The 15,237-nt window shown below is 40.6% G+C and overlaps 4 protein-coding genes across 5 annotated transcripts in view; 2 read left to right on the forward strand and 2 right to left on the reverse strand.

The window, feature by feature from the left end:
• Positions 1 to 222: 222 nt before the first annotated feature.
• Positions 223 to 3,780, reverse strand: gins2 (GINS complex subunit 2). Its single transcript, XM_008304766.1, has 5 exons — positions 3,638 to 3,780; positions 3,217 to 3,331; positions 2,301 to 2,400; positions 2,056 to 2,182; positions 223 to 981 (listed from the first exon to the last, which is right to left on the reverse strand). The coding sequence occupies exons 1-5, from the start codon at positions 3,725 to 3,727 to the stop codon at positions 853 to 855; spliced, it is 561 nt and encodes a 186-aa protein (XP_008302988.1). The 5' UTR covers positions 3,728 to 3,780; the 3' UTR covers positions 223 to 852.
• Positions 3,781 to 6,062: 2,282 nt separating this feature from the next.
• Positions 6,063 to 10,027, reverse strand: emc8 (ER membrane protein complex subunit 8). The gene is made up of 5 exons (XM_008304767.1): positions 9,513 to 10,027; positions 9,097 to 9,173; positions 8,941 to 9,010; positions 8,088 to 8,182; positions 6,063 to 7,671 (listed from the first exon to the last, which is right to left on the reverse strand). The coding sequence occupies exons 1-5, from the start codon at positions 9,723 to 9,725 to the stop codon at positions 7,512 to 7,514; spliced, it is 615 nt and encodes a 204-aa protein (XP_008302989.1). The 5' UTR covers positions 9,726 to 10,027; the 3' UTR covers positions 6,063 to 7,511.
• Positions 10,028 to 10,077: 50 nt separating this feature from the next.
• cox4i1 (cytochrome c oxidase subunit 4I1) lies at positions 10,078 to 12,667 on the forward strand. 2 transcript variants are annotated; one of them, XM_008304768.1, is made up of 5 exons: positions 10,078 to 10,160; positions 10,934 to 11,010; positions 11,661 to 11,825; positions 12,009 to 12,140; positions 12,345 to 12,667. In XM_008304768.1, the coding sequence occupies exons 2-5, from the start codon at positions 10,935 to 10,937 to the stop codon at positions 12,479 to 12,481; spliced, it is 510 nt and encodes a 169-aa protein (XP_008302990.1). In that variant the 5' UTR covers positions 10,078 to 10,160; position 10,934; the 3' UTR covers positions 12,482 to 12,667. The 2 variants fall into 2 exon arrangements, with proteins under 2 accessions (XP_008302990.1, XP_008302991.1); XM_008304769.1 differs by having other exon boundaries at positions 10,103 to 10,164.
• Positions 12,668 to 13,695: 1,028 nt separating this feature from the next.
• Positions 13,696 to 15,237, forward strand: part of dusp22a (dual specificity phosphatase 22a) — a 12,744-nt gene continuing 11,202 nt past the window's right edge. The window contains exon 1 of the mRNA XM_008304770.1: positions 13,696 to 14,000. Coding sequence (XP_008302992.1) covers positions 13,980 to 14,000 — 21 coding nt within the window. The 5' untranslated portion in view covers positions 13,696 to 13,979. The remainder of the gene's footprint in view (positions 14,001 to 15,237) is intronic.

Here is a 15,237-nt window from a genome sequence, read left to right on the forward strand (position 1 = left end):
ATGGATGGATGGATGTTTTTTTCCTTCTTTAATAGGAGGGTATGAATACATTTGAGGACGACTGTAAGTATGTTTCCTTGCACTTTAAAAGGACGTTTTAGATATGAGGGATAGTTTTGTTTACCGTTGTAATATGAGCAAGCCTCAATCAATCTCCAAAGTATACAGACGATGATGATAAACGGACAAAATCAAACACTGAAGGGAAAAGAAGAGGACACGTTTATCACCCAGACACATACACAAATAGATTTATTTTGTCACACAAAGAAAATATACAAAAATGGGGGCTGTAGCAAGAACCATAAATTCACTTAAATTGAATACGGGCCTGTGATCCAACTTACCTGCTTTTAAATATGTATGAACTAACACAAGTCTTCTACAGAGGAAGTACGATCCCTTAAAAGGACGAGCTAAACCAAGGATGCATGATGATAGTGGCATGCTGGCTGGTAAAGGCAGATGAGAGGGCCACATAAATAAACAAGGTATGTATCACATGCAAGTGTTTTTCTTATTTTTCCCAGCGAAGGTGAACATTTGAAAAGTTACAACAGAAAAATGTCATCACAATAAGAGTCGGTTAATTCCACCACAGGAGACACGATGTTCTCTGAAATTAGGAGAAAGAAATACGTGCATGTAACAGCATCAGAAATCGCCCAAATTAGATGGAAAATATCAGCACATTGGATATCTGCAGATATTGTGCACATGTGAGTAAAACTCTTTCTTCAGTCTTCTCAGTAATCTGGGTACTGGTCAGTAAATACACACCGTAGAGCAAAGGTTTAACCCCAGTCCTTTAGGAAAGATCCAGACCTGCTCAGCAGGCCTCCACCTCGTGGCTCAATAGTCCAGAGACTGTCCCTTACTGGAGCCGGGCCGCAGGTTGGAACGAAGCTTAAACATGCAGTTCAGAGAGTCCAGAAGGAACGCTCGTACGGTGTTGATCTCCATCAGCGTGAGGTTGTCCAGCTGGAGAGCGAAGGAGGTACAGTGACAAGTTCAAGTTTTAAATCCAGTTTAGGATTCATAGAGGATTACAAAAACATTTAATCAATGTAAAGACAAAAAAAAAAGGATTTCAAGTGTAGATTTTCTGCTACTGTTAAGTATTTGTCACCAATTGTACTTAACCATGAAGAAAACTTATGGAGTGTTACACTATGACAGGTAATGTGTGTTTTTATTTTTGATCATTTTCTACACCGGATGCTACTTGTGAATGCTCACAGGATGAGTTATAGCTGCACACAAACATGCTAACAAACACAACTACAGATGAAGGGATGAAAGCTCAGTCACACGGTTACTATGACTGGTCCAATCCTATCGATGGAGCAACAACTGAAGCTGTGCACTGTTCAGTTCTACCTCATGTTCATGTTCATGTTCTCTTCATGTTTAGAGTGAAACAATAATTCCACTTAGGTTTTGTTGTCATTGCAGTTCAACACCTTTCTTGAATATAGAACAAGAGGAACACAAAACGAGTTCCTTATTGTGGCCAAAGCAAAGCGGAAGAACCGAGACAACCGCGAAATGTATATTTTTATTTTTCCTTCATTTAACCAGGTGGGTTAATTGAGAACAAATTCTCATTTACAATAACGACCTGGCCAAGAGGCAGCACAGAACAGAAAATACAATATATGTCAAGGCCCAGATTCGAATTGGGCCGGCCCAGAAAGGAATCTTCATTTTTTTACTACAGATTCTGATTGGAATCTTGGCACCAACCTGGCTCATATTGGAATTCTGATCTTGGCCGGCCCAGACATAGATATGTATAATAAAAGCCTTTATTATACATATCTATGGGCCCAGATTGGAATTTGACTTGCTGGCCTCAATCAGAATCTTCTGGATGGGAATTCTGATCTACCCAATTCCAGATTGGAATTCCAATCTGGGCCGTCCCGATCCGGAATCGGGCCAGATTCTAATCTGGGCCTTGACATATACATATAGCTACGGCCTATATAGCCTATTGACAGTAGATGATAATAGAGGCACAATGTCCATATAAATCTATGTGATCAGCTTTACCTTGGCATGAGCCTCCTGCTGACTGATGAAGCTGTCAGCAGACAGGCGGAGTTTGGCGATGCGAGTGTCCCAGATGTCTTTGACCAGCGTGCGGATCTCATCTGCTTTAGGAATGTTGTCGGATGCACTGCAGAAACACATAAACCATCATGTAAAGTTCAAAGCCAAATACATATCAAACACAAAAAAATAAAAAGGCCATATTTTTGCATGAGGGTTTCCTAAGTGTACACTGTATGACTCACTGGTTCAGCAGCAGTTTGGACAGCTCCATGTAGTACGGACTGGGAGCAGGCGTAAAGGTGTCCTCTTTTCTCTCAAGGTCTCGCATCTCTTCTAGTTTCTCTGCACATTGGAGCAGAGCGTCAACAGTAAGCAATCACATCCAGAGGGACTAAATCAGTACATCATTTAAGCTAGAAATGATGTGACTTCTCAAGGAGAGGTGCAATCAAAACGTCAGTCTGAAATCTTTAAAAGATAAGTTAGGCAACATTCCATTTTATTCATTTATTTTCTTCTGGCCTTTTTGCTTTTATTATTCAGGATAGTGAGAGTGAGACAAGAAAGGGGGGAGAAGAGGACCTGCAGCAAACTGTCATGAGCGGGAGTCGAACTCACGATGACTGCAGCCCCTGTTCACGGGTCGCCCGATCAACCACATGAGCTATAGGAGTGTCTTATTTTATATTCAGTGTTAACAGATTGCATGACACAATCAAACCCACCAATGAGTAGTCTATATATGCTGATAGTATAATAAGTAAAATTAATATACATGCAGCTGATAAAGGTGCCGTTAAATGTTTCCAATTGTAAAAATATTATGACTGACTGCCTGTTAAAACTGGAGGGAAATTGTGAATGCAACCGTTTTCCCATAAATCATAGCTTATCTGAGGCAAACATGGAGGTGCCAGGTGGTTAAGTTATGATGAGGCAGCATATGGTGTAAAAAAAAAAACTCATGTTGTAAAGAATCAATCACAACACTGGAACAACATGACACACAACATATGTGATCCCGTCACACACAGCAGAAAAAGGCTTTCTAGTTTTAAGACATTTTAATCATTATATTTTTACAGAGATCAACTATCCACACTCTCTCGGTCACACTTCTAACACCTGCATTGTGTCTGTGCTGCTTTAGAACATTACCGACATCCATCCACTCAGGAGGAACAATCCTGCACTTCTGTCTCTGTTTGAAGTTGAGAGCCAGCCACACAGGAGCCTCCACAGGCAGTCCGGGGTTGAAGGGACCCAGGTCACCCTGACGACAGAAACACAAACGTTTTATTATGCAGTTCATACACAGAAGCACCTGACGCATTATTATTACACAAGCCATGTTTTTATCCATGTAGTACACCACCATTTGTACCATGTATGGACTACAAGGTTTGGATTTAAAGCTACCACTACTCACCTACACAGTTTCTGACAATTCTTTCTTATGTTTAGCATAAACAAACGTTAGCTTGTGGGCTAATGCGGCTGTGGTCACTGTGAACTTCTCTCGTCTCAACTGATTAACCGAGTAAAATAAAGTCTTCCCGAACGGAGGCGACTTACTTACCCCGATCAAATAGATCTTGTCCAGGCTGAAATTCGGTATTATCTTCACCATCTCTTTCTCGGCGAGGAACTCTACCTCTGAAGGATCCATTGCAGTTTGTTATTCTGTTTTCTGAAACTTCCCTCAGTCACTCTGCGAACTGTTCCCGCGCTACGGGCTGCATGAGCCTGCGCGGCAGACAAGGAGAAGACAGCTGCGTCATCAACAGGGGACACCGCAGCGTGTGCCCTGGGAGCCCTCGCGTGCTCGTTTACACGATAAACCTTTGTCTTTAGTCGCTTCTATCAGCTGTGTGTGAAGTCTGAGATTAAACTGTACTCTGAAATTGTAGATTTAAAGCTGTTTGCTTGCGCATAAGAAGGCGGTCGGTCATGACAGCGCTGACCATACCTTGGATATTTTGCTTTGTCTGGCCCGGAAGGAAGAATTGGGTCATGTGACCGTTTGGCAGCAGCTGCAGTTGCAGCTAAGAGCCACTAGGTGGGAGTATTCACCGAGCGACACAACAGAGGGCAGCACGATGCTCTGAAATGTGAGCAAATCTGATTTAAATTGGATGAATAAATATATTTAAATTATATATGTATACACACACACAGTTGAAACCAGAAGTTTGCATACACTGTATAAAAAGACATGCACCTATTTTTTTTTCTTACTGTCTGACATTAAATCAGACTAAACTTTTCCTGTTTTAGGTCAGTTAGGATTACCAACATTATTTCTATTTGCCAAATGCCAGAATAATGAGAGAGAGGTTTTTTCAGAGAACTTTTTATTACTTTCTTCGAAATCAGAAGTTTACATACACTAATATTACTATGCCTTCAAACTATTTTGGAAAGCCCAGATGAGGATGTCATGGCTTTGGAAGCTTTTGATAGGTTAATTAACAATATTTGAGTTAATTGGGGGCACAACTGTGGATGTATTTTAAGGCACACCTCAAACACACTGCTTCCTTTTGTGGTAACATGAGAAAATCTAAAGAAATCAGGATCAAGATATCAGGAAGAGAATTGTGGACCTCCACAAGTCTGGTTCATCCTCTGGAACAATGTCCAGATGCCTGAAGGTTCCAAGTTCATCTGTTCAAATAATTATGCCAAAGTATAAACACCATGAGAATGTCCAGCCATCATAGCGCTCAGGAAGGAGACGGGTTCTGTAATCCTAACTGACCTAAAACAGGACAAGCTTAGTCTGATTTAATATCAGATAGTGAGAAAAAGAAGGTTCCATGTCTTTTTGGGATTCAAGCATTCAAGGAACTTTGTCATGCCAGCTCACATTCACATGTTAGTGGTATGAAATTTGGACTCAAGTCCCATTTTTTTAGGGAAAAAAGCCTAATAAATAATAAGTACGGGGTATGTAAATGTCTGGTTTAAACTATGTACAATATCTATCTCTATATATTTTTTTAAATTCATATTTTTGGGCTTTGTAGTGAATCCCAAATAGCTACTAAATAAACGCAGCTGTTCTTTCTGGGGTCGACAAGGGGTCTCACAACATTCACACAACACAGACTGAATACTGATGAAGAACTAAATTTATACTGAGGTAATATCCTTTGAGCATATTTTTTAAAAATCACAATGTTATTTAGTTGCTCAGTTTGCTTCTTTCATTGTTGGATTTTAGGTCAAACAACCTCCAGGAGCATGACTTGTTAAATAATGGTGTATTTGGATAAAAATACTTTTTGTAAAAACAATCAAGTATGGAGGGCTGCAAGGTGGAGCGGTGGTAGCACTGTTGCATCACAGCTAGAAGGTCGCTGGTTCACATCCCGGTGGGGGCACTGGGATCTTTCTGCGTGGAGTCTCCATGTTCTCCCCGTGCAGCGTGGGTTCTCTCCAGGTTCTCCAGCTTCATCCCACAAGGTCCAAAAACATATTGAGGTCAATTGGTGATTCTAAATTGTCTGTAGATGTGAATGTGCTTAGTTGTCTGTCTAGCCCTGCGATAGATAGACTGGTTACCTGTCCATGGTGTCCCCTGCCTTCACCCTGAGTCAGCTGGGATAGACTCCAGCCCCCCTGTGACCCTAGTGTGGATTAAGTGGTGTATAGATAATGGATGGATGGAAAAACAAAAGTATGGAGTCTTGTTCGGTGTTCACAATCTTGCAGCTGTTTAGGATACAGCCATGAAGCTTTTTATATTTTAGAAAAGAAAATAGGATCAACTGTAGATTTAATGTGTTTCCTCGGGGGTTTGTTCTTTTACTATTTGTGTTGTTTCGTAAAATGCTTTAATATGAAGATTGGAAAATTTGTAAAGAAGCATACAAACTTTATAAACTCTAATTAGCACACATTACTATGAGAGGAAGAAGTCTGAGGTGTGTCCGTTTGCTGTGACTTAGCTGCAGTACCTACGCAGTTTCCTCCCCAGATTAAAAAGGTGCTCTACCATCGGTTTTCTGTATTTTTACTTCACAATGTTAGTTACATAAAAATGTTTATTATAAATTTCGTCTGGCAAACTGACATAGAAAATGTCTTCCATATTGTTCTCCGTTCTGTTAACGATCCCACGTGACCTTGACATACATGTTCCATAAACACAACCTTTGACAGGCAGTTTTCCAACCAGACAAAGCTAAATCATTAAGCTGCAACAACCCCAGTGACTGTTTCCAACCCTTTTCCTTTAACTGTCAAGGCCGTGGTATAAGACACATAGCAAAATAAGTCCACAAATGACATAAAACGAGTCTGGCAAGAAGTTAGATCCTTTCAAAAATCAGTTTCATTGTACATTCAGTTCAGTAAATTCCTGTAAAAAAATGTGATATCCACACAATTGTTTTTAGCTCTAACCAATTAACTCTAATTTCAAATACAAAGCTGATTCTTTAGCCTCACAATAAATATTAGTTGTTTTTTTTAAACTATTCCTTTATAAATAGTTAGATTCAGAGTGGTCAATAAAGTATAAATACATACTATTATCTATTTCTTAAAACGGATGTCCAACACAAAACAAAATTCACACATTCCTGTGATCGGCTTGAGTGTTTCGAACAAATCTTGCAAACCGTAAATCAAAAACGCACACATGTAATATCATCATCATCCAGAATAACATTCTTAAGCACACAATAAGAGGAGACATGCATCATAGAAACAACTGTCTAAGCACGAGCCACTTAAAAGTCGCACCTCTTGAGTCGAGCGTCCCTTTTGTCCCTGCTGGTGCATTCACAGAAAGACTTGAGTTGGTTGCAGTCGAACAGGACAAAGCTTTGAGGTTCCCGTATCTCTGGCTCTTTATCATCAATAGTTTTTTTTTTATATAAATGAAACTGCCAACAAACATATTCAGAGTACACTTATATGTGTGAATTTTGTTTTGGGGATTTAAAACAAACTAGAAATTTAATAAGAACATATATCACATCTTAGCAGTACAATCATCACCTAAAGTTTGTAATAATTTAGAACTTGATCTCTGTATGGCTACCGGCTGCAAAATTTAAGAGTAAATGTAGAAATCAAATACTTACGAACTTAATTTTTTTCTTTTTTTTTTGCACATAACTATGAATAAACACAAACCATTGCAGGAAAAAAAAACATTTAAGTTGCATTCAAAAACATATTTGCCTTCATCACCTCAGCAACACCGTGTAAAGGTGGACACAGGCCAACAGTGCACGTATGGTGCTTGCCCTTGAGAGATTTTGGCCTAACTGGTCGGCGCTCCGCAAGCTCCCGTCTGTGCGGGAGCCTTTTGATGGAACACAGACTATGAGTTCAGCATTTTTGGACTTCTGTTGCTACGCAATTAGTAGCATCATGCATGCTGAAATGGCAGCAATATTTGTGTGTGTGTGCATCCGGCAGACTCCTGACAGAAGGCCTTAGCACAGATCCAGGACGGACTTGTTAATGACAGGATTCGTCCAGTCGTTTCTTAGATCATCCAAGTGATTATCAAAGTCGATCAAGTTCTCGTAGGACCTGCTCTCGAGCAGAGCAGAAGTGATCTTCTGTGCTTCGTTCCAGTCCTCAAAAGAGTCACTGAAAGACACACAAAAACGTCAATTTGGTTACTAACTGGTAATCACATTTAAGTCCCTTTTAAAAACTCACCTTTTTAAGATCGCTTTTAATGTTTAACTGTTTAACATTTTTATTTTGTACCTGCCTTCTCTACCTTGTTTTTAAATCTGTTTTGTATTTAACTTGTTTTGTTCTTGTTTTTATCTTATTCCCTGTTAAGCGACTTTGAGTATCGTGAAAAGCGCTACACAAAATAAATGTATTATTATTATTATTATTATTATTATTAATAATTATTAAAATGCAACTGCTAAAATCTGTAAGTTATGAGAGAAAACTGGGAGTTTGTGGACTAGATGTTCTGACTGAGGTCCACATATACAGTAGTTTACAAGTCTTGGCAGCGAAACAGCTCTTAACAATGAGACACTTACGAAGTCACTTCTCTGTTTTTCCATTTGTTTTCATGATGATCATAGATAAGTACAATGGGCTCAAAACAGCTCAGTGTTAATCGACTGCTGTCCACCTGTAGAGAAAAAAAATAAGGCAGAAACTTACAATAGATTTCACAGCAAATACAGACTTTAAAATGTTTCTAATAATTTGTAAAAGCACAATACAGCAGTGTAGGTTCTCTCTGGGTTCTCCAGCTTCCTTCCCGCAAGGTCCAAAAAACATGCTGAGGTTAATTGGTGATTCTAAATTGTCCGTAGGTGTGAATGTGAGTGTGCTTGGTTGTCTGTCTCTAAGTGTAGCCCTGTGATAGACTGGTTACCTGTCCAGGGTGTCTCCTGCCTTCACCCTGAGTCAGCAGGGATTAAGTGGTGTATAGATAATGGATGGATGGATGGAAGGGACAATTCAGCATTTTCGACAAATTAAATGTACCTTCCAGGGAGCGACTTATGTCAATTTTGCCTGTATGTTATACATCAGATTTTGTCGAAATTAAAAACTTTAACGAACTGATCACAAAGCTGCAACTTTACATTGAATAATATTATCACTGACTGTAGAGACAACTTGGAGAAATCTTCAAAATGACAGTGTGTATTTTATACTCAACCATTGTCTGCACATAAATATCAAATCCCAGATAGTGGGGATTTAAGCTAATGGAGACAAAATAGCTTCTTCAGGATTTTGATTGACTTTTACGATAATGAATTAAATGTGGAAAGAATATGTTCGTCACTACAAACACATTCTGGAAAACATTAAGCAGTAAACATTTTATGTTATTAGTGGTAAATGGACAAAATGGAATCCATTAAGATCCATTACCATAACAATTGCTGTGTCGCTGAAGTTCTCAGAAATCCTGGCAGCCACTTTTTCTGCAACTTGGTTTGGTCTGCGGGAGAGATAAAGAAAAACATTGTGGGTTGGGTTGTACTTCCTGAACCAGCAGGATGGTCGTATCAGTCTGGTGATCTGTACCTTGAATCCTTCGTGCGTTCATTAGCTTGATAATATCCGGCAATGATGTAGTTGTTCTCTTTACACCAAGTGTCAATCTGAGGAGGGAGGAAGAGGTGAAGCCAACATGAGAGGAGAACTTAATGTTTGACAGGAGAAAACAACGCCATAAGTTTGAGACCTGTGGTGCTGTTCAAGTGTACTCCTTCACACTTTGAGGTGATTCTAATATCTAACCCAATCTGTCACCAGTATAAATAAGGACACCACAGTATTATAAACACCTGTTAGTGTAATGCAGTGCACTTCAGCAGCCCATCAAGTGACCAGAACAATGAATCAGAACCATAAAACCATCAATTTGTCATCGCAGGAATGTTCTATTAGACTGCATTAGTGTCAACCAGGTGTGTTCAAACACAGGTGAGAGTACTTACCAACGTTAGAGCTACTTCTAGCATTGGTGCCAGAGCAAGAGTGCCGTGAAACAGAGGCACGCAGTCCACGCACAAGACAGGATCACTGTGGCTGTCTTTCTTTTTCTCCTTCGTTTTTTCCGCCACCAGCAATCCATTCACGGCGCTGTGCGGGTACTTGGCAGCGTGTAAAAGCATTTTACAGTAAGCCTGACTTGTCAGTTGAATGGGCATGTTTGTAGGAAAGTCGGCAGAATCAATGGAAAGACAGCTGCTGTCAAAGTAGCTGAGTGGCTAGTAACACGATGAGGAGGGACTGCTACCGCTAGCTAGCGTTACTTCTCATGCCCGGAGAAAAGTAGATATAAACCTCAGCAGTCACCTTACTGCCAGAATATAAGGTCGGAGCTTTGTCTTCTGGCGAGTACATGTACGCGTGATAGATATCAGGAATCACAACAGCGTTTGTATGCTAGATAAATGACTCGGTGCCCAGCCACAGAGGCTAATCTTACTTCCACCTTCCACTCGTTTCTGTGGCACCGGTGGTGCCGCAAAGCGGAGAGGGCGTGTCGTAAAACCAGATCATCTGGCGCATAATTTTACGTCTTTCCGTGCACGATCACACTTCCCTTCAGACCATCGGCGGACAGGAGCAAGGAAGAGCGAGTAGGTTGGAGTTTTTATGTTTAATGTATCGGGTCTTTATGTTTACCACCTACACATATTTTGACATTCTGCATATCCTAAATATGCGTAAATCTAAATGATGAATTGGCAGTTTTAACCGAAATAGGCAGTCGTGTGCAGTGACTTTGTCAGAGCGGATCGATGCTAGGACGGGCTAACTCTCCGCGTAGCTATTGTACGCATCAGATTTGTGAAGGCATACAACAAATGTTTCAGTGGTCTAGCACGAGCTTGCTTAAATGCAGTCTCAGTCAATGGGAAAAAGATTATTATTACGCCATTATGTGATAGAAGCTAGTGTTTCTGTGATTTTTTTTCTCGGGCGCTTTGACCTTGTGTTTTCAGCTAACGCTAACATTAGCTTAGCTTAACGGTGAACGCTGAACCTGTGGTCTGGACGCGCACTGTTATCAACAGTTCGTCACGTACAAGTAAACAGATCCGCGGTGTAATTTACTGACCTACTTTGAACAGCAATCGACACTTTTATTGGACGACCGCTTAAATATTACCAAGTGCTGGGAGACGTATTGTTTCATAGACTTACTGACAGATATATGGTTTATAATTGAACCATTCATCCACATAGTTCATTCAGAATTTTTGATATGCATGGTGTCTGATGGATTGTTGTTTTTGCATATGCTCAAGATTGTCAGGTCAAAACAATTAAATGTGATATACATTCTCAAATGTATGCATGAACATGTTTAATGAGTTTATTAATAACTCTCATATGACCTTTGTCACAGAATGCTGGCCACCAGAGCCCTTAGTCTAATTGGCAAGCGTGCCATATCCACATCTATCTGCGTACGTGGAGGACATGGTGAGTACATAACATAACATAAAGCAAACATTTTCTTGACTAGATTCAGTTTTTGCCACATATATATACATATTCCTAATTAACTTCCAGTACCTTTGTGTCTTTAGCTCTAAATTTAAATGGTAAATTCTTTGTCACAGGGTAAAGCCTTTTAAAATATTCTGTTTTAAGCAGAGCCTTTGAATTAGATAAACTGTCTGTGTTCACGATCACATGAGTCTATAAATGTCACTTGGTCCCAACAAGACTCGCGACTAACCTGTGTAAAGAAACAGTTCTATGTCTCCACTATCTGACATCTGAACTTTTTACATCTGGCAACCTTGAATATATCGGATGAAAGAACAGTCACCCTGAAAACATGTTTCAAAAGATTCCCAATAGTGACAAGATACAGAAAAAAGCAACTTATTTGCGTAGATTAGAAACACTGCATTGGGAGATGGAGCAAGTTTCAGAGGACAAGTTTCAGATGTTCACAGCTGTCAACATTCTCTTTCAGCATTAAACATCTTCTCACATCGTCTTACAAAAAATAGAGCAAATCTTAGTCTTAGAATTCAAAGGGCATTTCAGATAAGGGTTCAAGAGAAGGTTATGGTTGACATGAATGAAGACAATCTGATACAGTTTTATGTCCTCCTCTGCAGGTGTCGCTAAGGTGGAGGACTACACTCTCCCTGCCTACTTTGACAGGCGGGAGAATCCTCTCCCAGATATCTGCTATGTGCAGAGCCTGAATGCGGAGCAGAAGTCCCTGAAGGAGAAGGAGAAGGGCTCCTGGGCTGCACTCTCCAATGAGGAGAAGATTGCATGTAGGACTTAATGACACCAAACAATGTTTTTTTCTGAGTTGGACTAGCATTTCATACTGTTTCTAAATTGGTTTTATTGCCACTAAATGTTGGAGCATTATATATTATAATGTCTTGCATCTTTCAAAGTGATTTTTGCACTCTTACAAACCTCATCCAGAGTTGTGTTTTTCCTTTGTTCAGTGTACCGCATCAGCTTCAAGGAGAGCTTTGCTGAGATGAACCAGGGATCATCAGAGTGGAAGTCTGTCGTTGCAGGAATTTTGTTCTTTGTTGGCTTCACTGGGTTTATTGTGCTCTGGCAGAGAAAGTTTGGTAAATATGGAATAAAAATGGCTATAATTTGCAAGCAAGCCCCCCCCCCTTTTTTTTTTCATACAGAAAAAATTTTTTTTTTTTTAACAACCAACCCCCCCCCCTTTTTTTTTTCATACAGGCTCAGAATAAATTAGTATTTTAATGTTTTCCTCACAGTTGAATTCCGCTTATGACCTGACACATGATATTGTCTCTTTGCAGTGTATGGACCTGTCCCACACACATTTGATCCAGAGTACAAGGAGATGGAGCTGCAGAGGATGCTGGACATGAGAATCAACCCAGTGGAGGGCTTCTCTGCCAACTGGGACTACGAGAACAGGATGTGGAAAAAGTAACAGACCCCGAGGACCACAGTACATACTTGAAAATAAAAACGACCAACTCAAAGTTACAAGAACGCGCTTATTTCTGTATTTATCAACTGTTCACTTTACCTCAGTCTGTGCATTTTGGAAGACCACTTCCTCTTATGGTCAATGTTTATTTTAGAAATAAGAATAAAAACTGTCAAACCGATAAAACGTCTCCAGTTGTGTTTTTTTTTCTGCATGAATGCTGCTTTTGCATCAAATGAGAACGTAGGAGAGAGGGACTTGGCTTTCAATATTGTTCATATTTTCTGGTTTTCTTATGAAGAAATGCGATTAAAATTTTAGGGCCTTGATGCTTCTGATATATATTTCAGCTGTGGGCTATAACTAAAATAATTCTCTCTGTAGTAGTTCTGTGGCTGTGCAGCTGCTCCTCAGGAGAAAAGGAAGCAGTGTGTTTCTCAAGTAGGGTGTGAAATTGCTACCAACTTTACTTCTAACCCTTTGCAGATATTAGATACAGAACGTTACTGGCTTCAGTGTGACTCTTGTGAACTAGTTGCTGAAGCTTTTTGTTGCATTTGCAAATGGACGATTAGCTTCAAAAACTTAATTTTTAGAGGTATGGCATGTCAAAAAGCCTGATCAATAATAAGCTTGGATTGACAGACACTTGAGCACACAAGATAGAAATACACACAACTGTAGCTTTGCAGGGGGGAAATATTTTGCTTTTATCCAAGGCGGATACAGCACAAGCAAGGATCTAGTCAGGAGAGAACAATCTGGACGAGTGCCATAGAACAAGTTCAAGTGTAATAGGGCGTGGATGCCAATAGCAGGCTGTGTGGGAGGTAATAGGAATTTATTTTTGTATTCTACCACCAATTCACTGAAAGTAGCATTGCCTTTGCACATGCGCAATTTGGGTTATAAGTGCGTAAATGTAATTATTTTCCAATGACTTTACCAGATTACAGCAGTGGACAGGATTACTGGAGGGATGTAGTTTTTTGAGTGTTTTTCCGGATTCCAGAGGAGGGGGCATGCTGCAAAAAAATAATGACGTCATTTGCGTGATTTATGGGATTCCTCGTGAAATGATGCGTAAACACTTAACAGTGTTCCGTCTGTGGTGCGGAGGAGCGCGTCTGTGTTCCCTCTGAAGGTGAATGTGTGGAAGTACAGCCGGAGATCACTGCAACATGCTGTGATGTCACTTCGGGGACGGAACCCGCAGCTGCAGTTGTTTCACGTCAAAACAATCCGGAAGACGATGCGCGCAGCATGACGGAACTGTTGTCGGAGCCGAGACGAGGTCAGGGGGAATAAATACAGCCGCTTCAGCCGTCACGTCCAACGATGCTGCTGAACAGAAGGAAAACTTAAGCAAGCGACGCGAATATCACCCACCCACCGTCATCCAGCGCCAGCCTGCGTTGTTGGCTTCCAAAGTCCAGATCATCGCTGTCCGCCGTCTTTAAAGTCGCTGTAGCTCATCGCACACTGATCCACGGGCAACATGGGCAATGGAATGAATAAGGTAGGCTGGGTTTTTGTTTGTTGGTCTCGGAATTGTGCTGCTTTGTGGGTGAACGCCTGCGTCCAACGTCTGTCAGTCACATGTTTTGCTGGGAATAAAGCAAAAAAAGGTGCATGTTGTGTGTTTGCAGTGCAGCAGACCGCTCAGCTCCAGGTGTGTTTACATCCAAGTCTTAGGCTGCCTCTGGTTTAAGAATGTTGACCCAATTCATGCTGATTTTTTTAGTTAATTTATCCATTTTGTTAAGATAAATGCCCATAAATGTACTCCACACAGCGGCTGTAATACAGTGGGTTAGGAGACTGAACATAAATGCTTCTGAAACACCACGTTTCCTTCCACCTTGCCAAAGGCCCCCAAAACAAGGCACCGACTCCTGACCTCTAACCTTCCATGAAGGGCCTCCAAGCATCAGATTAACAGATTCTTACAACACTGCTGTGCTTCATAAAATATCCTCCAAAATATGAAAACTGCGGTTCCTCTCGCCTCCTCACAACAGGATATTCTGCCAGCTTTATATACCAGTCAGACCTTTGTTAAGTGGTATAATAGAAACTAACAGTCATCTTGCTTTGAGTAATCCGACATCGTATTGCTTCCATGTGACCTCTTTAGAAAGAGCAGCTGCCTCCCACTCCACCAGGTTTATTTATTTACTAGAGCTGCTTCTGCCACTAACAAAGCACATCAAATATTCTGCTGTTTGCAGCAAGAGTGAACGTAAGAGTCTTCATGCACTCCCAGCATCTGAGCAGCTGAACACCCAGTGGGTTGATTTTACTGGTGAATTAATAGCAGATTAAATATTACAGGTGGCAGCGTTAGGAATAGTGTTAGCATGTTGTATGACATAACATTAGCATCACCTTGGATTGTGTGACTACATGTTAGAACTTTATGGGAACTATAAAGCTGAGGGACATTCAGACATGGTGGAAACTGGTACGACCAGTTTGAAACCAGTAAACAAGGGCTGCCATGGGTTACTGTGTTTTCACGTTGCCTGTTGGGCTTCAGTGCAACCTAAACACAGCCAGTGTTTACGTCTGTTTACTTCTCTCAGGCTGCCAGTGCTCACGCTATAGTTCAATAAAGCTGGTCTTATTTACATATATTTTTGTTTTTGTTGTCAGACTGAAATCATTAAGATGACATGTAAACCGGCAGTCGCTTCACAGACAATCCCGAGCTGCAGGCCTGCACCTATAAACTACAGATTTTAGAACCACAACAT

This window comes from Stegastes partitus, unplaced genomic scaffold, assembly GCF_000690725.1.
Source record: "Stegastes partitus isolate 25-593 unplaced genomic scaffold, Stegastes_partitus-1.0.2 Scaffold2316, whole genome shotgun sequence".
Taxonomy (NCBI): domain Eukaryota; kingdom Metazoa; phylum Chordata; class Actinopteri; family Pomacentridae; genus Stegastes; species Stegastes partitus.